This window comes from Eupeodes corollae, chromosome 2 (assembly GCF_945859685.1).
Source record: "Eupeodes corollae chromosome 2, idEupCoro1.1, whole genome shotgun sequence".
In the NCBI taxonomy this organism is placed as follows: domain Eukaryota; kingdom Metazoa; phylum Arthropoda; class Insecta; order Diptera; family Syrphidae; genus Eupeodes; species Eupeodes corollae.
Window position 1 is genome coordinate 69,086,157 of NC_079148.1, and position 22,062 is coordinate 69,108,218.

Sequence of the window (22,062 nt, forward strand, 5' to 3'; positions counted from 1 at the left end):
TGCTGTTTTATTTGGGAAATAAAAATCAAAAAATACACTAATACTGGTGTCGTTCTAAACTTCCATTCTTCGGACGATTCAGTTCCCAAAACAGAAGAGTTCTGCCATTCTCGGTCAGTCAGTCCAACGGAATGGTTTCAGAAGACTTCTGGGCTCTTCCGAAGGTTTTCTGGACGACCAAGGGAGAGTCACCTGCAAAATAAAAGAATTTTTATGTGGCAAAACCATTAAGTAAAAACACAAAATACTTAGCTTCGGCGTGGGAGGTTCCTTCTTTCCGTGCTGGAGTTCGCCGTCTGGGTGGTTTGTGTTTTTTGCATCCTTCTTCCTTCTTCCTGGTTTTTATGTTTTTATGTTTTTTTTAATGTTTTTTGTCCGATATTTAGTTGGGAATAACATAAACATTAATATAACGCGCGAGATAAGAGATAAACGTTTTGCAATTTGCAAATAAATAATTTCGATTTTTGGTTCTGTCAAAGTTAAATGTACAAGTTGACAGATGACAGCTCACTTCGTATCCCACTGTAGCAAGGGATATTTTTGCTTATCTAAGACACGACCCAGGATAGAAGAAGGGGGGTTGTTATTTACTGGCCAGATTTGAATATTTACGAGAAAGACCGTTGCGCTTCTCAGCCGATAGTGCGGGCCAATAGTAATAAAGAATCGTTATATAATAATGATGAGGTGATGGGCTAGGTGGAAAGGTTAATAGATCGCACGGTAGATCGACAGTTTTTACCATCTTCATCGGTGCGATCAGTAATAGGCCAAAGCTAGCGAATCACTAGTCAAGTGAAAGGTAGTGAGGGCGGTCATTGAGCTGCATTAGCAACGAGTAGTTTGTGCCGGTTCAACAATAAAAAAAAATCGAAATTGTGTTCGTGATTACAAAAACCGAAGAATAGCATATTTGTTTTATTTGTTCAACTAAAAGCGCGTAAAGGTGAGTGCGTAAAGAATGCAAAATTAGTGCGAGTTAGTGATTTTTTTGTTTTTGATTAAATTAGGGTGAATTTTTGGGTGGACGCAATCAACGTAGAACCGAAAGACGAAACTCGGTCGGCCGCATAAATTGGTGCCTAACTGTTGGAGGGGGGGGGGGGCACAAAAAGCCCCGAAGTTAAATCTGACCCGTGAAGCACCCGGGTCCACAAGTAACCCTATCTTATTAAAAAAGAAATCGTATTGGTAGTGTAGTGACTAATTGGGCAGCTCAAATAAGCCTTTTCAAACACTCTGAGCGCCCCGAAAATTCACCCGCGCTGCGGATTTTTGCCTCCACCGAAAAAGACTTTAGTATACGCATGCAGACAAAAGGGATTCATTATTGCTCAAGCAAACGAAAGTGCCGTCCGATAGTTCGTTAGTGAAGCCCCAGCGTTCTACATAGCACCGGCAGGCAAGACGCGCCTGAGCACGCGTGGCCGAACGACGTTTTTGCTTGGTCATCTCCATTACTTACTACTTATTTAAATAATTATAATTAATTCATTTATTGATTCAAAATTTTACTTATTTATTACATTCTTCTTATATTCTTCAATTATTTGCTTAAAATTTAATCCTTATTCTTTTTTTTGTAGTTATCATTTTTTTTTGTTTGATAGTTATTCTCACTGTGGTTTTAGTATCTTAAACTCAGTTCAGAATCATTTTTTTTGTTTTTTCAATTTAATTCTTATTCCGACTTGCCATAGGGAGTGTTTGCTAACGTGGGGTAGGTTTCAACGGTATAGGCGAAGAATTCCAAAGCAGCGCGACGGCGACGACGTCGACGACAGCGCGCGCTTAACGCAACATTTTGCTCATCCCCTCGTATACACCCGCATAAGAGCTCTGTGTAGGTAGGAACGGCGGATCGTAAGTCAAGCCTTTATTGGGCAATATTAAGACCCCCACTTTATCGAACCGACTCTTAGGTAGAAGTTGAGATATACATAAATTTCATTTTAAATTAGAGTAAATTTATTAGCATAAAATTATTTCTAGTTAAGTTTGTTTTTTTGTTAGTACGATTTTGTTAGAGTCAACTATTTTGTTTTCTTGGATGTTTTTTTTTCTGAAGCAATAAATCGAATGTTAATCACAAATTGATAGAATGTCTATTCAGCTTCGATTCTGTTCCTTTTTTTTGTTTATGTCTGAGATCGTTGTTATCATGAAGTGGTAAGTCAATTCGAAGGAGGTGCGGTAAGGTAAGCGGTTTTTCGAAAAGGGGTAGGATGTGAGTCCACCACTGACTTGTCTCCAGATTTGGGGAATCCGAGATTCCGGCCGAATGGATTCCAGGCTGGGAGGGAACAGGCCAAACCGTGACGTCATCAACGGCGTCTGAGGAAAGCGAACCAGTGGTGGTGGTGTATCACTATTTTTGAAATCTAGTATACTATAAAGGCATGATCTATGTTTTTGGAAAGAGGTGAGGTCCAGCTACGGTGGCAAGACCCCCCCCCCATCCGACGAGTATAGCTGAGCAACGCAAGCATGCCGCAGCTACCGTAGCAGACATTCCTTCCCTTCCCCGATTCCGCCCAAGTCCTTCTCCTGAAGATTCCTTCCTCGCCCGTCCCTCTCCTACCCATACCCTCCCTGTTGCCTCGTTTCAAATGGCGCCCAACGTGTTGCCCAAGTCATTCCCTTTTGTTCTGACGGTTGACTTCAAAGCAGCTCGTATATCTTGACCGGTATGGCTCATAAGCATGACCGGTTAACTGCGACGGTCTGGTTTTACGGCGACAGTCAGAACATATTAGTGTAGTCCTTGATTGCTTCCGCGGAAGAGTCGAGAGTCTTGGATGACTTCTATTTTAGAGATCATAATCATTAAGTGGAAACGCGCCAAGATCCTTGTACTGTGAAGCGAAAGTAATGTGCATGTGCCCTGTTTCGATAGAGGTCGTTGTCAGCTTGGAGACAAATCGTAAGTCTTGATGCGGATAGCTCTTAAGCAAGCCACCTCAATTGCGACGATGCGTTTCCTTGTAGGCAGCGATACCTATCGAAAATCGTGTTGATGTGTTGTCCAAATTGTTTCTTAGGTAGTTCGCTTTTCTCGGATAAGAATTTACGAATTATAAATCTAGAAAATTAAGCAAGTCAGCAAGGTGGAACAACATTATGGAAAAAGACAGCAGCCTTTTCGAAAGCCAGCTGCCTAAAACACCTCCGTATGTTATATAGAAAAAAACAATCAAAAAGGTATTACAGAAATTCACCCCATTAATGAGGATTAAGAATTAGAAGAGTTAAGTATCAACAGAATTTGATAAAGGTGTTGGTACAATTTGTTAGGAATAAGTCGTTAAGATAGAAGATAGTTTTGTTTGTTATTTATATACATTGTTTTGGTAATTTTCGATTAATACCAAGTAATTAAGACCTTATTACCTAGTGCGTCACCTCATCAGTACCTAGGATATCAGTCTAACAAAGATAAAAAAGTGAAGGTGGACGAGTTCGTATCAGTTGGCAAAGAGGAAGAGAAGACGGGGAGGGCAAGAAAAGACGGGTGGGGAAATAGACCAGTCACTAGATCCCTATTAAAACAAGGTGCGAATAGCAGGAGAGAGATGCCCGTCTCACACTCCCCGACAAAAGAGGACGAAAAGGGTGCTCAAAGCTCGAAACAATCGAGGTCTGAACAACCAGAACGACCCTCGAGCGCAGAAGAAGGTCTGGGTCAAAGTCATTCGGGTAGTGGTATTTCCTCGGGGAGTCAGATAACGTCGATTCAAACCCCTTCTTTCAGCAATATTAGCCCTCTGGGAAACCAGAATTCTGCAAATAATCATCCTCTGAAGCAAATTCTAGAAATAATAGGAGTCCAAACTACCCGGGCTACCGAACAGAATTTAAATAACATGGACGAACAATCCGGCTGGGCTGAGAGACCAGAGGAAGGGGCTGGAATCTCGCATGAAATTAGGGCGGCAATAAATTTAGCTGTCGCGGAGTCGGTGAAAACCGAGCTTCAAAAGGGACTGGCCGATTTCTTCAGGGAACACAATATCCCTTCACGGGTAACTCAATGTGAGAAAAATAGGGCTCCTGAAGTCCACCCCGCACCAGTGACTAACCCACCAAACAATGGTCGATTATTCAACCAGCCACCACCGCCGATACGTGACCGACCACCCCAGCTGGATCATCATGCAAGACCCTTTGTCCCAGTAGGTAACCCAGGTTTAGGTTTAGGGATGGGAGGAAGTCAACCAGGGACTTCATTTTGGGGTGGACCGATACCTAATCCAGGAGGCCCCCCACCGACTTGGTTTTCTCCCGTTAGTTTTTCTAATGGCGTGAATCGTCCAGCTATCCGAGTGGATAAATGGGGCATAGTGTTCGATGGGAAGTCGGAATCCCTCACGGTAGAAGATTTCATCGGACGGGTGGAAATGTTACAGGCAAGCCATAACTGCTCCTGGACTGAGGTATTAAGAGACTTTCATCTCTTCCTCGCCCATGATGCCAAACAGTGGTACTGGCAGTATCAGATGGAGAATTCCACTCGTCGTCCCGATTGGCCAATGCTGCGAGAAGCCTTAAAGCGTCAATTTAGAAACCCCAAAACGGATTGGGACATCATGCGCGAGATAGGGGCTAGGCAGCAAGGATTGAGAGAGTCCAGCGACGATTTTTTCGCGGCAATTAGCAAATTGCGTTACCAACTTAGAACACCTGTGAATGAGACAGATCTGGTGAGAGTGGTCAAAGGCAATCTGAATGAAAGGGTAAGGAACTTAGTCTATCCTCAGGCAATCTATTCGATGGATCACTTGAGGATAGCCTGCAAAGAGGTGGAATATGTGTTTTATAAGGAAGATAGGGAAAATAAAAGATTTCCGAAGCCACCGGTTCGATTTGCCAATGAACTCGATGCAGATGTGACGCATGGAGAATATTTAGAGGCATTCCAGCAACAGAGTCTTCGTCCAAAACAAAATCGAGGGTACGGAGACGCGAAGTCGTGGGTGTGCTGGAACTGCAAGGTGCGGGGTCACTCGTTCGTAGACTGCCCATCCTCAGTCAGGAACATTTTTTGTTATAGGTGCGGTCAGGAAGGAGTGATTACTCCAAAGTGTCCGGTATGCAACCCGGAAAACTCGATTCGGAACGCGAGGAACCAGGGGGATACGCGTTCGGCCGAGACTCCCCCACCGACTGTCAATCCCCAATAAGAAAATCAGATAAAGGCAAGTGCCAAATTCAAATACTAGTAAGAGACCAATCAAAGATAAATATTAACCCCAAAAATGACGTAATTAACCGGAAATGGAAACCACTCCACGTAAGAATAAAAGAATACCGAGAAGCAAGAGATCGGATCTTCGGTAGCAACACCGCAGGGCCGACCAAAAGAATCCTCAAGGCTAGAGAAAGGTTTAAGAATAGGAAATTAGTTAGAAAAAGCATAGCGTCGACAGTAGTGGATACTAATTCCGACCCCCGACCGTATGCTAAAGTTGGGATCGCTAACAAGGAGGTGCTAGGCCTACTTGATAGCGGGGCTAGCGTTAGTATCCTAGGGAAGGGTTGCCTGAAATTTATAGAAGAAATTGGATTAAAAGTACAACCTTATAAGTCGGGCGTTAGGACGGCTGACGGTAGGAACCAAGATATAGTCGGTAAGGTCCACACGTTATTAAGGTACAAGCAACAGAATCACCCATTAACGCTGTACTTAGTTCCAAACCTCGATCAGGAGTTATATTTAGGTATCGATTTTTGGAAGGCCTTTAAAATTGCCCCAAATTTGGTGAGTGCTTTGTCGGGACCGGAGGTAGAAGCCGATTTAAAAAATGCTCATGATCTTTCTTTCGATCAACGGTCTGATTTGGAGGCAGTCAAGAGGAAATTCTTAGATTTTGATCGCCATGGCCTGGGGAAAACTTCGTTGGCAGAGCATTCTATAGATACGGGGGACTCGGTTCCAGTGAAGCAGAAGCACTACCCCGTCTCTCCAGCGGTGCAAGCCAATCTGTACCAGGAAATAGACCGGATGCTTAAGCTCGGAGTTATCGAGGAGAGCGAGAGCCCTTGGTGCTCACCGGTTGTCCTTATTAAGAAGCCAGGCCCAAACGGTACCATTAAATACCGTTTCTGCCTGGATTCGCGTAAGGTCAACGCGGTCACCAAAAAGGACGCTTACCCTCTCCCCCATATTGACGGGCTTCTCAGCCGGCTATCTGATACCTACTTTATAAGTAGCGTTGACTTAAAGGAAGCATTCTGGCAGATCCCGTTGGAGAAACGGAGTAGGGAGAAAACTGCTTTCGTGGTGCCAGGGAGACCCTTGTACCAGTTCACGGTCATGCCATTTGGGCTGTGTAATGCTGCCCAAAGGTTATGCCGTTTAATGGACAAGGTAATCCCGGGGCGACTGCGGGAACGAGTTTTTGTGTATTTGGATGATCTGCTCGTAGTTTCTCCAGACTTCGAGACGCATATCGCCTTGCTGGAGGAAGTAGCCGACTGTCTAAAGAAAGCAAATCTCACCATCAACGTTAAGAAGTCCAAATTTTGCTTCAAAGAGCTGAAGTATTTGGGCTATATCGTTGGTGGTGGGAAGTTGAGGACCGATCCGGAGAAAATAGAAGCGGTTGTCAATTTTCCGTTGCCTAAAAATCCGAGACAAGTCAGGCGGTTGCTTGGTCTAGCGGGGTGGTATCGAAGGTTCATCAAGAATTTTTCCAGCTTGACGGCTCCACTGACGGATACGTTGAAGAGCAAAAATACTAAGTTCATCATGACCGATGAAGCGAAAACCGCATTCGAGGAGCTTAAAAAGGCGTTGGTTTCATCTCCGATTTTAGTTAGACCCGATTTTTCTAAGAGATTTTTCATTCAGTGTGACGCGTCGGATACCGGGATCGGCGCGGTCCTATTTCAAAAATATGAGGATGGCCAAGAATGCCCAATTTCTTATTTCTCCCAAAAATTAAATCCTTGCCAGCGGAACTATAGCGTCACCGAAAGAGAGTGTATGGCGGCCGTCATGGCGATAAAAAAATTCCGGCCCTATGTTGAAGGCATGGAATTCACTGTCATAACCGACCATTCAAGTCTCAAATGGCTGATGTCCATGAAGGACTTGAGTGGGCGGTTGGCTCGGTGGAGCCTAGATTTGCAATCCTATGTCTTCGACATAGAGCACCGGAAGGGGTCGCTGAACGTCGTTCCCGACACTCTCTCTCGGGCGAACGCAGACGAATTAACGTTGGAATGGGTAGCCCCTCTCATAGATTTAGAATCGGCTGAATTCAAGTCGGAGGAGTATAAAGAGCTGGTAGAAACCGTTGGAAAACACGCCGAAGCTTTTCCGGACTTGAAGACAGAAGATGGATTTTTGTATAAGCGCACCATCCCTCAATCTACTCAGATCCCTCTTTCCGACCACACTTGGTGTTTATGGGTTCCTTCGACATTAACTGAAGACCTAGTCAGGAAGGCCCATAATCCCCCTAATTCCGGTCATGGAGGAATCGCCAAAACTCTCCATCGAATTCGGCAACATTTCTTCTGGCCGAACATGACTGTCCAGGTCCGTCAGTTTGTGATTAATTGTGAGGTGTGTAAACTGTCTAAGTCTTCAAATCAAGTGTCCCGACCACCTATATGTACGAGCTATCTGTCTGAACGTCCGTTCCAAAAACTGTATGTAGATTTTATTGGACCTTACCCCAGATCAAAAAATGGTAATACGTGTGTCTTCGTTGTCCTCGACCATATGTCGAAGTATGTTTTTTTGAAAGCCTTACGCGCGGCAAATTCGAAAAGTATCATAAAGTACCTCAGGGAAGACATCTTCAACACGTTTGGGGTACCCCAAGTACTCCACTCAGACAACGGAAAGCAATTCGTCTCGAAGGAGTTTCAGAACTTCCTACAACTATATGGGATACGGCATTTTAAGACCGCCAATTATTCACCCCAGTCCAACGCGTCCGAGCGTGTAAATAGGACCTTGCTTGCAGCTATAAGGTCGTACCTGAAGGAAGACCAAAGGGACTGGGATGCCCACCTAAGCGAAATAGCTGCAGCGTTGCGGAGTTCGGTACACACGGCGATAGGGGTGTCTCCTTACTTTGCCGTATTTGGGATGAATATGCTAACCCATGGCAGCAGTTACGATTTGGTACAAAAATTGAACGTGCTTGAAGATGGCGAGATAGCAGTACTTCCTCGAAGTAATCGACTACAGCTTCTTAGGAGCCGATTCAAAGAGTCTATCCAAGAAGCCAATGAGAAGAGCGCGCGGGTGTACAACACTCGTTCCCGCAGCGTGCGATATTTGCCAGGTCAAGAAATTTACAAGCGAAACTTCATCTTAAGCGATGCTTCTAAGAGAATATCCGCAAAATTGTGCCCTAAATATGTTAAATGTCGGATTGTGAAGTCAGTGGGTAAAAGTCTATACGAGTTGGAAAATCTAGCAGGCAAGAAAATTGGCATATTTCATGCCAAAGACTTAAAGCAGTGAGAAAATGTCGAAAAGAGAAAGAGATAAACGGTAAAAATCAAAAAAGGAAAACGGTCTTGAACAGTCCAAAACGTATTGATTAATGAATCACGCAACTCTTGTCAAAGATCATGAATATCACATTCCATAGGCATGTTTTCTTTAAACTTAAACGTAAAGTTCAGGAATTGCACTGGTATGAACCCTCTACCTAAAGACTGAACTAATTGTTAATAATCTGTGATCAAATTAGAACTTAATGTAGATTTCCTTGGAATTCAACATTCCCAACCATGATATCTTCTCAAGATTGATTTTTCGTTTATTATTTATTTCTTCTTCCTTTAAACTGTGATATTTTCTTAAGACTGATTTTTTTTTAATTATTTTTTTTCATCTTCCTGCGAACATCTGTGATATAGGCTTAGCCAACCCTCGTACTGTCCATTTCATGTTATTTATTGATTCAAACGGGCTACTATCCATCTTTGATCCCGAGCGGTATCGCTAATTCAATTTAAAATTTGAACATCTAAACTTAGGCCCCAAACATGCAAATCGCAACTCGGCACAACGACATTCACGACAAACAAAACACGAAAGTTAAAACGTCTGAAATTGGTATCGGTTTTGTCTTTATTGCTTCAGGAAGCTATTTAGTCGAGTGTATGCGAACTTATACTTAAATTACGTACTAGACTTAAACTCGATGATCTTATAACTAAAACCTTAAAACTATTGGGATACTTAAGTCTAGGAATGTCTTAATCACAACCTCACCTCGATGAATAGAACCGTCTTTCTTGAAATTACGTATGCCCGGCTTTGGGGCGTGAGTTCTTCCCCACTTTGGACTACAACGTTTGTTTAGGGTGCAGCCTTCACCGTCTCTGTTCTTCCAGTAGCTGGTACCAGATCCGGAGTTTTGTTGTGGCTGCAAGGAAAAAATTGAAAGATTAGCACATTTTTCATGCTGTTTTATTTGGGAAATAAAAATCAAAAAATACACTAATACTGGTGTCGTTCTAAACTTCCATTCTTCGGACGATTCAGTTCCCAAAACAGAAGAGTTCTGCCATTCTCGGTCAGTCAGTCCAACGGAATGGTTTCAGAAGACTTCTGGGCTCTTCCGAAGGTTTTCTGGACGACCAAGGGAGAGTCACCTGCAAAATAAAAGAATTTTTATGTGGCAAAACCATTAAGTAAAAACACAAAATACTTAGCTTCGGCGTGGGAGGTTCCTTCTTTCCGTGCTGGAGTTCGCCGTCTGGGTGGTTTGTGTTTTTTGCATCCTTCTTCCTTCTTCCTGGTTTTTATGTTTTTATGTTTTTTTTAATGTTTTTTGTCCGATATTTAGTTGGGAATAACATAAACATTAATATAACGCGCGAGATAAGAGATAAACGTTTTGCAATTTGCAAATAAATAATTTCGATTTTTGGTTCTGTCAAAGTTAAATGTACAAGTTGACAGATGACAGCTCACTTCGTATCCCACTGTAGCAAGGGATATTTTTGCTTATCTAAGACACGACCCAGGATAGAAGAAGGGGGGTTGTTATTTACTGGCCAGATTTGAATATTTACGAGAAAGACCGTTGCGCTTCTCAGCCGATAGTGCGGGCCAATAGTAATAAAGAATCGTTATATAATAATGATGAGGTGATGGGCTAGGTGGAAAGGTTAATAGATCGCACGGTAGATCGACAGTTTTTACCATCTTCATCGGTGCGATCAGTAATAGGCCAAAGCTAGCGAATCACTAGTCAAGTGAAAGGTAGTGAGGGCGGTCATTGAGCTGCATTAGCAACGAGTAGTTTGTGCCGGTTCAACAATAAAAAAAAATCGAAATTGTGTTCGTGATTACAAAAACCGAAGAATAGCATATTTGTTTTATTTGTTCAACTAAAAGCGCGTAAAGGTGAGTGCGTAAAGAATGCAAAATTAGTGCGAGTTAGTGATTTTTTTGTTTTTGATTAAATTAGGGTGAATTTTTGGGTGGACGCAATCAACGTAGAACCGAAAGACGAAACTCGGTCGGCCGCATAAATTGGTGCCTAACTGTTGGAGGGGGGGGGGGGCACAAAAAGCCCCGAAGTTAAATCTGACCCGTGAAGCACCCGGGTCCACAAGTAACCCTATCTTATTAAAAAAGAAATCGTATTGGTAGTGTAGTGACTAATTGGGCAGCTCAAATAAGCCTTTTCAAACACTCTGAGCGCCCCGAAAATTCACCCGCGCTGCGGATTTTTGCCTCCACCGAAAAAGACTTTAGTATACGCATGCAGACAAAAGGGATTCATTATTGCTCAAGCAAACGAAAGTGCCGTCCGATAGTTCGTTAGTGAAGCCCCAGCGTTCTACATAGCACCGGCAGGCAAGACGCGCCTGAGCACGCGTGGCCGAACGACGTTTTTGCTTGGTCATCTCCATTACTTACTACTTATTTAAATAATTATAATTAATTCATTTATTGATTCAAAATTTTACTTATTTATTACATTCTTCTTATATTCTTCAATTATTTGCTTAAAATTTAATCCTTATTCTTTTTTTTGTAGTTATCATTTTTTTTTGTTTGATAGTTATTCTCACTGTGGTTTTAGTATCTTAAACTCAGTTCAGAATCATTTTTTTTGTTTTTTCAATTTAATTCTTATTCCGACTTGCCATAGGGAGTGTTTGCTAACGTGGGGTAGGTTTCAACGGTATAGGCGAAGAATTCCAAAGCAGCGCGACGGCGACGACGTCGACGACAGCGCGCGCTTAACGCAACATTTTGCTCATCCCCTCGTATACACCCGCATAAGAGCTCTGTGTAGGTAGGAACGGCGGATCGTAAGTCAAGCCTTTATTGGGCAATATTAAGACCCCCACTTTATCGAACCGACTCTTAGGTAGAAGTTGAGATATACATAAATTTCATTTTAAATTAGAGTAAATTTATTAGCATAAAATTATTTCTAGTTAAGTTTGTTTTTTTGTTAGTACGATTTTGTTAGAGTCAACTATTTTGTTTTCTTGGATGTTTTTTTTTCTGAAGCAATAAATCGAATGTTAATCACAAATTGATAGAATGTCTATTCAGCTTCGATTCTGTTCCTTTTTTTTGTTTATGTCTGAGATCGTTGTTATCATGAAGTGGTAAGTCAATTCGAAGGAGGTGCGGTAAGGTAAGCGGTTTTTCGAAAAGGGGTAGGATGTGAGTCCACCACTGACTTGTCTCCAGATTTGGGGAATCCGAGATTCCGGCCGAATGGATTCCAGGCTGGGAGGGAACAGGCCAAACCGTGACGTCATCAACGGCGTCTGAGGAAAGCGAACCAGTGGTGGTGGTGTATCACTATTTTTGAAATCTAGTATACTATAAAGGCATGATCTATGTTTTTGGAAAGAGGTGAGGTCCAGCTACGGTGGCAAGACCCCCCCCCCATCCGACGAGTATAGCTGAGCAACGCAAGCATGCCGCAGCTACCGTAGCAGACATTCCTTCCCTTCCCCGATTCCGCCCAAGTCCTTCTCCTGAAGATTCCTTCCTCGCCCGTCCCTCTCCTACCCATACCCTCCCTGTTGCCTCGTTTCATGTCAAAAAAGGTTTTAGGCAAGTCGATGCACTGTCATGCGACTTCTTCAACCGCGCTGGTTGGAGACGCATGTTGGTTGAGGCCCAGTTCCGCACCGGGTTTTAGCGGGCACACTATGCTGAGATTCCACTCATCGGGCATGCTTTCTTCCGACCATATTTTGCAGATGGGTTGGTGCATGCTCCCTACCAAGTTATCGCCTGCTACTTTGAATAGTTCGGCAGCGATGCCGTCAGCTCCAGCAGCTTTGTTTGACTTCAGTTTAGATATAGCTATCTTCACTTCGTCAAGGTCGGGTAGGCGGAATTGTTGATCTGCGTCGCCGAGGTTGAGTGGTTCTATCTCCCTTACAGCGAAATTCGGTTCGTCATCGCCGTTATATAATTTGGAGAAGTGATCTTTCCATATTCTCAGCATCGACTGCGGTTCTACTACGATGTTCCCCAGATCGTCTTTACAGGCTTCGGTTCGTGGCTGGTACCATTGGGAGGTTTTTTTTTACCTTTTGGTAAAATTTACGAACCTCATTCCTGTTGTGACATCTCTCTATCTCCTCGATCGCGCGGTTCTCATGCTCTCTTTTTTTCCATCTAAGAAGCCGCTGTTCCTCTCTCCTCTTTTGCTCATAGAGCTCGCGAGCAGCTCTTGTCCTTCTGTACAGCGCCGTTTTGTATGCCTGTTATTTTGCTGCGTGCGCTTTCCGGCATTCGTCGGCAAACCAGGGGTTTCGCTGTTGTGGCCGTGTGAAACCTAGCACTTCAGAGGCGGCATCTCTGATGGCTGCAAGGCAATGTTGCCACTGGTTTTCAATGCTTAATACAGGCAGCATAGGACTTCTTAAGAGGTTAGTAGAGACTCGATCGGAAAAGGACATGGCAGTCTCTTGCGATTGTAGCCGTCTAACGTCGGATCTTCTCACAGTACTTCCTTATTTTGGCTTGAACCGGGATATCCGTAGCCGTACTTTGGCTACAACAAGGTAGTGGTTCGAGTCAATATTGGCCCCTCGGAATGTTCGGACGTCCTGTATACTGAAGAAGTGTCGTGCGTCGATCGCAATGTGGTCGATGTGGTTGCAAATTGATTGATCAGGAGATTTCCATGTCCCCTTGTGGATATTGAGATGTATTAACTGCGTACTAGCTACCAGAACGTCTCGCCCCGCAGTGAAATTGATCAGCCTGTATCGTGCAGGCTGTATCTCCCGATTGTGCCACCAAAGATGTCTTCTCTATCTAGCTTGAGGTTAAAATCTCGTAAGACAATTTTAATGTCAGGGCACTGCGGATTGTCGTGATGCGCTCGCTCACACTGTTGAAACTCAAGACTTTTTGCCCGAGTCTAGTTCCAACAACAAATCCACACCCAAATAGACGCTGGCTTTGTTCTCGGTACTGTTGGGCCGGTCCATCCCATCGCACATCTTGGATGGCGGTAATATCTGCCTTGCATCAGTTTAGGGACGTGGTCTGTTAAAGGGACCTAACATTCCACGCACAAATCCGAAGTTCGTTGTCTCTAATTCGTTTCCGAGGGTTGTCAACAGTGAATCCGTCCGTGTACGAGGCTTGTTGGTGCTTCGCACCTAAAGGTATTTTTTACGTGGCCAGGAAGTCACCCCGATGGCACAACCCCCCATTTATAGGGCCAGATCCTTAGTATAACTCCAAGGACGGGGGACGGATAAGCGCCCTATAAGGTGTTCACCAAGTAGTTCAACCTTACTGGTACTGTAGACGCCACCGTTGATTCCATCTCGAGAATTCGTCCGCTGCCGTCTATATAAGTAGAGGTGCCTTAGTGGAAACACCTCTCCCCCCTTTCTCGTTTTCTGCCCCAACAACTTTCCACTGGGGTTAGAAATCAATCTCCAGTTGAGGTACTAGGCACCCGATGTTCACCGCGGGGAGTGGAGAATAGGAGTTGATAGACAGAGATGGGTTTTGAGAAAAACCTGTGGACGCTTGTGTCCTCTTGAATGCACATTTCAACCATTTGAACATCTACAATATGTACATAAACAACAAAATACTGATTAGAAATAGTTTTCGACTTAAGAATTGGAGGATCAAAGGAAGATATTTACCCCTATTATGGTTGACGAATCGAACGTTCGAAGTGAGATATTTTCATTAGTCAACTAACACATTCGAATACCACGGTTGACGAACTTTACAAAACGAGTTCGAAATTCAGTGCTGCCATACAAACAAAAATATACGTCAACTCATGAAATTTCAATAAAAAAACTGTTATGTTCATTAATTGATAATTTTAATATTTAAAATGTAACATAAACCAAAATGGTAAGCAACAAAGATATATTTTTTGGAGAAAACGAAAATAAGAGAAAAAAGTAAGAATGCTTCGACTGCTCAAGAATATTCGAGACAACTCTAATTTCTTGGAACTCCCTAATCATCTGGAAGTAGAACAAATATTATGTACTCGTACTTACTGAAAGTTCTTTTAATTCTAATTAATTCCATAAGTTTGAAAAGTCTGTTCAATTACTAGCATATGCTGATGACATTGATATAATCGGAAGTACTTAGTGTGATGTCAATTGGGCTTTTGTGAGTATTGAGGCAGAGGCGGCAAAAATGGGTTTAACGGTTAATGAGGGCAAAACAAAGTAAATGCTGTCGTCAAGAAAGGACATACATCACCGACGTCTTGCTCATCGACAGACGTAACTTTGAGGTAGTCAAGGACTTCTTCTACCTAGGCTCCACTGTAAACAAAGAAAACAACACCAGCTCTGAGATCAAACGCAGAATAGCTCTTGCTAGCAGCTGTTTCTTTGGGCTAAGAAAGCAATTGAGTGATAAAGTCCTCAATCGAGGGACCAAAGTGTCGCTATGTAAACCCTGATCATCCCCGTCCTACTAAACGTTGCGGACGCATGGACTATGACAAAAGCTATGAAAGCACCTTGGGTTGGTTCGAGAGAAAAGTTCTTCGTGTTATCTACGGTCCCGTATGCATCGAAGTGGAGTTGAGGAGAAGATGGAACGACGAGCTGTACGGGCTGTACAGCAATGTAGACTTAGCCAGAAGGGTAAAAGTATAACGATTAAGATGGCTGGGTCACGTAGAAACTGAAAATATGATCTGAAACTGTATTCGTATTAAACAATTTAAAAATCCCTGTTATACTTAAATTAGCTTCTGCCCTTAGATTTTTTGCTAGTAGGAGTTATCAGAGCAGTGTATGAAAAGATTTTGACTTAAGCTGTCACAATCCTCAGTCTCAACATGTCATCCAATGAGAAACAAAACGTACGGAACTACTTTTTTTAACGGCCAGGTTACCAGGAAAGATAGGATGCGTTGACGGAACCCATATAGAAATCGTTTCTCTGATTGAGTTGCGTCATCAGTATTAGAAACAGTAGCAGAAAAGGATATTACCAGTTTGAACGCAAAAAAACGTAAGTTTTTCCCCGAGAGTAGGCTTTGGTTTTTAGTGCAAGTTTTTCAGGCGTGTGACCATAAAATGTGTATTCCTAATGTTGACTCAAGATACCTTGGATCAACCAATGATTCCTTTGTATGGAACTCCAGTAATCTTAAGTCAGTTCTTGAAACATGGTACCAAAGAGGAAAACATTCAATGTCCCTTGGTAGTATTTATATTTTTATTTCGTCGTTCAATAATTTTTTTTTTATGTGAAAATGAGTTGAGGGTTGTAGCAAATTGGTCCCAATATTCCTTTTGGTTTTTTGTCGAAGAACCAAATCCTCTCGCAACATTCGGGTTCGATTCCATCAGTTCTACTAAATTTCGTATTGATTTTTATTATATCTCTTGCATCTGAATAAAAGAAATAAAATATAAATGTGAACTTACATTGTTTTATTTTCCGACAATTCTTTTACATAAGCTTCGACCTTTTCTCACACAATCGGGGCTATCGGGAATTGTGTTTCCCATGAACTTTTTCCCATATTCGAAAAATAGGTATCGTGAGCATCTTTCGAAATTAGTGAAAAATTCCGAGAGAAAAAATATTTATCGTGAACAATAATTTTTGTATGGGAAATCTTTTGCTTTTTCCCCCGTAATTTTTCCCTGTCATTTAACATGGGAACTCAAGCAAATAAACAACGATTTAAGTTATTTTCTAAAAAAAAATAATAAAACTAAAAAAAAATAATAAAACTAAAAAAAAATAATAAAACTAAAAAAAAAACTGTTTTTTAAGGTCAAATTCTTTCAATTCGAAGCAATTAGAAGTTTTAATTAATTTTATGGAAAAAACCGAGACATTGCCCATGGATTTATTACAAATAGACTGAAGGAAGATATCCAAAAATTTTGAAAAATATTGAAAGTGTTCTCAACTGCATTGGGCCTTCAGTAAAATTTGCTGCCGAGTGGAAAAATACAAATGTTTGTTTGTTGGTGGAACAATTACAATTGAATTCACATGAGTTTCGTCTATTCATCCTACTACACCAGGAATTAGATTCATAACGGGCAAATGCTGTTCTCAAAGAAATCTAATGCATTTGAAAGGACTTCTGAAAATGAAGATTGAGCCAACCCAACTTCATGGTCTTTTCCCACTCCTGTCTGATACCCACCTTCTGCAAAGAAACACAACAAACACGCACTTATCAAGAAATCAGGAAGTGTATTCATCAAATGTTTAAACAATGGCTTGTTAGCTCTATAGTAACGTTGGAATCTGTAGATAGAAACGGTATCAAAAATGTATGAGTCAATCAAATGTTTCAATTTACTGTGGTTCTGGTAGCTCTAAAGGATTTGCATTAAGCCTTAGACTCCGCCTTATAATTCTCTGCTCATTTCGTCCTCTGCATTTTCTATCACTTTGTTTGTAATTTAAGCACTGCAAAAAATAAATAAACTTTGTTTTGTTTACTGAAAAATCAAATGTCAAAATCTTCGATTTTTTTTTTTTCATTTTCATGTTGGTAAAAGTTGTTCTCAGGGAAAAGTATTCCGTGTGGAATTCCCGATAGAAAAAATGATTTCCCGGGACCAACAAAATTCCGTTAGCAGTGTGGGTCGCATTCCAACCTGTTTTTTTTTGCGTGTGAGAATAACGGTAAGTAACAGAAGTGTCATTGCCAAAGATATGCAGAATGTCCTACAGCTACTTATAAAAGCCAGTGTACTTATAAGTAGCACCAGCTAAATAACTGAACGCTTTAACTGGTCTTCACACATAATTCTTTAGGAAATTAATTACCTTGTATATTTCTGATTAATACAACACTGTTATAATTTTGATTTCATTTAATTTTTTAAAGTTTTTTCTTCAAAGTACACTTATTTTAACACAAAACGTTAGAGTAAATTCATAAATCACATTGAAATTATAAATACTAAATGTAAATAAGTACTAAAATATTTCAACACCTTCGAATACAAAATCCTATTCAAAGTTCTAAAGCGGTGCTTAGTTTTCGTATAAAAAGGAATAACTCTATCTACACTTTTAGTTTAGACTTTGCAATTCCAAAGCCATTCGCATCCAAAAAGCTTAAGTATAACTTCGCTTCCTCCAAAGAAAAGTCTTAATTGTTTGTGTCTTTGAAAGTACACCGGTGGATTGGATATTTTAATAGAGTATTGCTTGAAGCCACATTTAAAACATGTCTCGCCAAGCATTTTCCAATTAGCCATATTAATTGAGGGATTTTGAGCTTTCAGGATATCAAGAACTTTATTCTTATCAATACCCACATCTGGAGCGTGCAAAGATCCGATCGAGTCGAATGGAGATTTCTGGGGTTCCAACATTTTTAAGTTAGATCCGTCCCACAGTTTTCTGTCCCATAGAATTAACTTTGCAAAATCATAGGCTACTTGATCTTTGCAATCCAAGACAAGAACACCATCGAAGTAAACCGATTTGCCGAAAATCGGATGTGTGGCATTTGGATTTTCCAAGATATACGTTACAACGGCTTTGCTCAAAGTTTGCTCAATTAAACGCGCATTTGCCAACGAATATCGACCTCCAGGGCTGGCAAAATCTACAATAGCCAGTTGGAACGTATCTGGTATCGTGATGGTTTCGTTGTGCATAAATGCGTCATTCAGAGCGATAGAATCGTTGTTATTGTTGGCATCGCGGTCGTCGTCTATGACCTCAATGGGTGTATGTTGCTCAGCGATTCGACGAGTATTACGACCCATTATGACCGATTCGGCCCAATTCAGGGATTCTTGTTGTTTTTTAGTAAGCGAGTATGGATCTTTCGAAGAGAGATATCGGTGGACTTGCGTGGCAGTGGCGATCAGCGGTCTGCGCCTTTGACCGAAGTACTTCGTTTTACTATTATTTTTCTTATATTTAGAACTTAGGATTGAGTTATTTGAAGACGAGCTTTGATGCTCAATTGTGTTATTGTTCATATGGAATTCATTTTTGCTTTCGGAAGCGAAGCTTGTAATGTCGTGCTTAGGATCCGGTTCGATTGTGAAAGGTGATTCCTTTTTGATGTTTTCCTGTTTAACCAGATGCAGAGGTTCAACTTGGACGTTTCTTTCCGTTTTTATTTCTTGTTTTATTTCAAATTTTGAACGTTCATGGTTTTCAATGGAAATCTAAATATAAAATAGAAGACGAGTTATTTTTGTTGGCGTCGAGTATTTTGTTAAAGGAATTCTTACTTTGTTGACGAGATTCTGCTTAAAAGCCAGTCTAGCATCTTTGGACAGTTTGAAGGTAGCCATAGTTAAGTCGATAGGTAAAATAAAGCTCGATTTTACACGGATTTTGTGTTTATTTTATGTTAAGATGAGAACGAGAAATGGACAAATTGTACGACAACAAAATCACAACGGTACGACATTTTGTTAATAAAAATTAGAAACTGTAAATTTTGTTTGTTAATAATCGGCTATCAGCTGTTTCTCTTGTTTGTAGGCTAGTTTAGACTTTTGGATTTCTTGGGTGTGTTTATATTCCAGAGATGATTATCAAGGGTGGATTTCTCTTTTAATCTTTGCATATAAGTCCAGTATTACACAGCGCATGTTTTGTTTTGCATCAAAGTACGAAAGTGAAAGGAATAAATAACAAATGATATAGAAATAAATCTGTTTCGGTATGCAGGTACAAGCTATTCCTTGCATGTTTTTGACGTTTTTGTCGCATTTGCTTCATTTTATGTTTATGCAAATGAATTTAAGTGGGCAAAAGAATTAACATCGGAATTAATTTTTAACTATGAACTGTATCCGATTTTGTACAACCCTTGCCATCGCGATTTTTTGAATCGCGTTAAAAAAGCGGACGCATTTGAAAGTGTTTCAAGTGCTTTGAAACCTTTGGACCAAAATATGACTTTGGGCTTGATTAAAAGAAAAAATCCTACGCTTCGATCTCAATCTTGTAAAGAGTTTTGTGAAGCTGATAGATCCAAAAAAGTGGAGCTGGAACGGACGATATATGTATATATACCCAAACTCTGGTGCTACGAGCAACTATTTTTTTTTAAATCTTATTGTAAAACAAGAAGATCTGTTTTAAATATTGAACCGGTAAGTTCAAACTATATATTTTGAGTGCATTTTTATTCAATATATAAAATATGATTTAATATATTTCATTTTATTTAGAACGAAAAAGAGAACATTCCAAGTCCACTCTGCTGAAGCAACCCAACAGGATGATTCCAATGATTTTCCTCCAAAAAGAAAGGTGAATACAAATGTTTGTTTTTAAATTTGTTTATTTTGCCAATCAACGTTTCCTGCTTCACAAAATTATTAGTTAAATTTTGGCGTATTGCTTCCTCTACGGTAAAGTGCATGGCCGAGGTTTGAAACTACGCCATCACCCTCAGGGTTGCGTGAATCGTTCCCAGGTAGGTATATATATTTCACGGACTCCAGTGCAGCTAAGGCCACCATCTGCAAACTCAGATGCGATAAGTTCTTTTAACCAAGATCTTCTGGAACAGCCGATGATAGAACTATTTGAAGACGAAGACATTGATGTTACATAATATTAATTTTTGTTCAAGTTTTATTTAATGTAAAAATACAAAATACATATGTACCTTCATATACGAGCCTTTTAAATTTGTCCAAATTGCATCACAAACATCTGGAACAGCTTGTGAGAGAAAAGATTGTGATAGTCTCGTTTGATAGTTTAAGCTCTTGAATGTTTCACCAGTGGCTAAGAACCTTAACGTGACGAATAACTTCTCAGCTGGTGAAATAGAGTCACTCATCTTCGTGTTTAATTTTTTATATCATTTTCTGTCATTGACAAAAGCAAGATAAACGTGGATTCATCCATTCGTATATAATTTAGGAAGGATTCCTTGTCGTTTAGCTTTAGTTCACTTATTACAAAACTGTACGATCCCTGGGTTTGTCTTTCCTTCCTCCAAGGTTTTATCTAATTTCTTTTCTTTTTGTTGTGTAAATGATTTGTATATGCATCTACACATATATTAACCAACTCTAATAAAATGTCCTCATCTGAACTGGAGACGGTATTTAAACGAGCATTGCCACTGAATATAATGTATTGTTTAAATCCCATTCCATTTTTGTTATTTTTCTTGTAAACACTGAACCAATTACTAAACAAAGTACACCGAGCGGGCAACGAAAGAAATAACAAAAGATATCTGTCAAAAGAATGCACAGACTTAAAAAATCCAAAAAGTCTTTGTGTAATAACGCGCGCATCACCGAATGATACTTCAAAACAAAATAGCCGATTAATGCGCATTAAATACATGCTCTGTATAATACCGGACTAAGCTATAGTACTATCACCGTGGGGTTTTATTGAGGAAGCACATAATGGCTATGGCAACATTAGGTATTGCAGTTTTTTTATTGAACTTTTGTGAATAAAACTTCTAACGCCATCTTTAGGTTACTGAGAACGTACAAAAAACAGTTCCATGGTTATATTAAAGATTTTATGTACAATGTTTAAATTTAAAACTGCGCAAAAAAAAAGCAATGAATATTCTGCTTCATGATGCTTTTTTTTCATATGTTGTGTTTATCTTTTGACTTGACAGTTATCAGTGTTGATAAAACTATTACCCTTTTTATTGTTCAACATTTCCATACTTCTGTTTAAATAAAGGTATCTTGAAAATTAAATGGGAAGCCATCGACGTGTAAATAAAAGATAGTTCAAAATGGTATGACTTTGACTTCAAATGACAGCTCATTTGCTAATAATCATACCGAAAATAAAACGACAGGTCATATGACTTCTGTTATCGTTTATAGTGGCTTAAGTAGTATTCACATGAGCGCGACCAACGAACGACGAATGAATTACAAAATGTGAGTTTATATACGTTTGAAGACATATTTTCACACAAATTCTTAACAAAACGATAGCAATTTAGTGTCTATTTAATTTATGATACATACTTTTACTTTTCAATGTCGTATATTAATAAATTTGAGAAAACAAATTTATTCGTCGCGAAAAAATTATAGTTGATACGAACTGTCAAACTTTATTCGCGTTCCACATAATCCACACTTGCAACAAATAAAATAATCGCGCGTACTTAACCTAAAAAAATCATTCTTGTTTTTGTTTCAGTGGTAAATGGTGTTTGGCTGTGGCTCCTTGTCAAACTTTATTCGCGACGAATTAAAAACTCTCATGTGAAAGAAATGTCAAAATCGACGAATATTCGTTCATTCGTTGGTCGTTGGTCGTGCTCATGTGAATTGTGCTTTACAACTCTAAACAAATAAAATAAGCTAAACAAATTAATAGTTTTTCATTACACAAGCATTTCTGTTAACTCTATGGAAAGTTTCATAAATTCGCATTTATAGAATATTTTTCTATAATTTATAGTTATTATAAATCTATTTAACATCCTATAAAATACTATAGCCTTAATAAAAGTGTAATATATAAACCAAAAACTCATATTTTTGGACAAGTAAAACATGTTGCTTTAAAAGAAAAGAGTTGGCTATAATGAAGTTCACACCGTAGTATCTTATTAATTTAAGAAAAATATTGAATTA

General features: G+C 40.2%; 1 protein-coding gene across 1 annotated transcript; it reads right to left on the bottom strand.

Moving 5' to 3' along the window:
- Positions 1 to 17,298: 17,298 nt before the first annotated feature.
- On the bottom strand, positions 17,299 to 18,908 carry LOC129945640 (uncharacterized). Its single transcript, XM_056055483.1, has 2 exons — positions 18,700 to 18,908; positions 17,299 to 18,633 (listed from the first exon to the last, which is right to left on the bottom strand). The coding sequence occupies exons 1-2, from the start codon at positions 18,760 to 18,762 to the stop codon at positions 17,524 to 17,526; spliced, it is 1,173 nt and encodes a 390-aa protein (XP_055911458.1). The 5' UTR covers positions 18,763 to 18,908; the 3' UTR covers positions 17,299 to 17,523.
- Between the last annotated feature and the right edge of the window lie 3,154 nt (positions 18,909 to 22,062).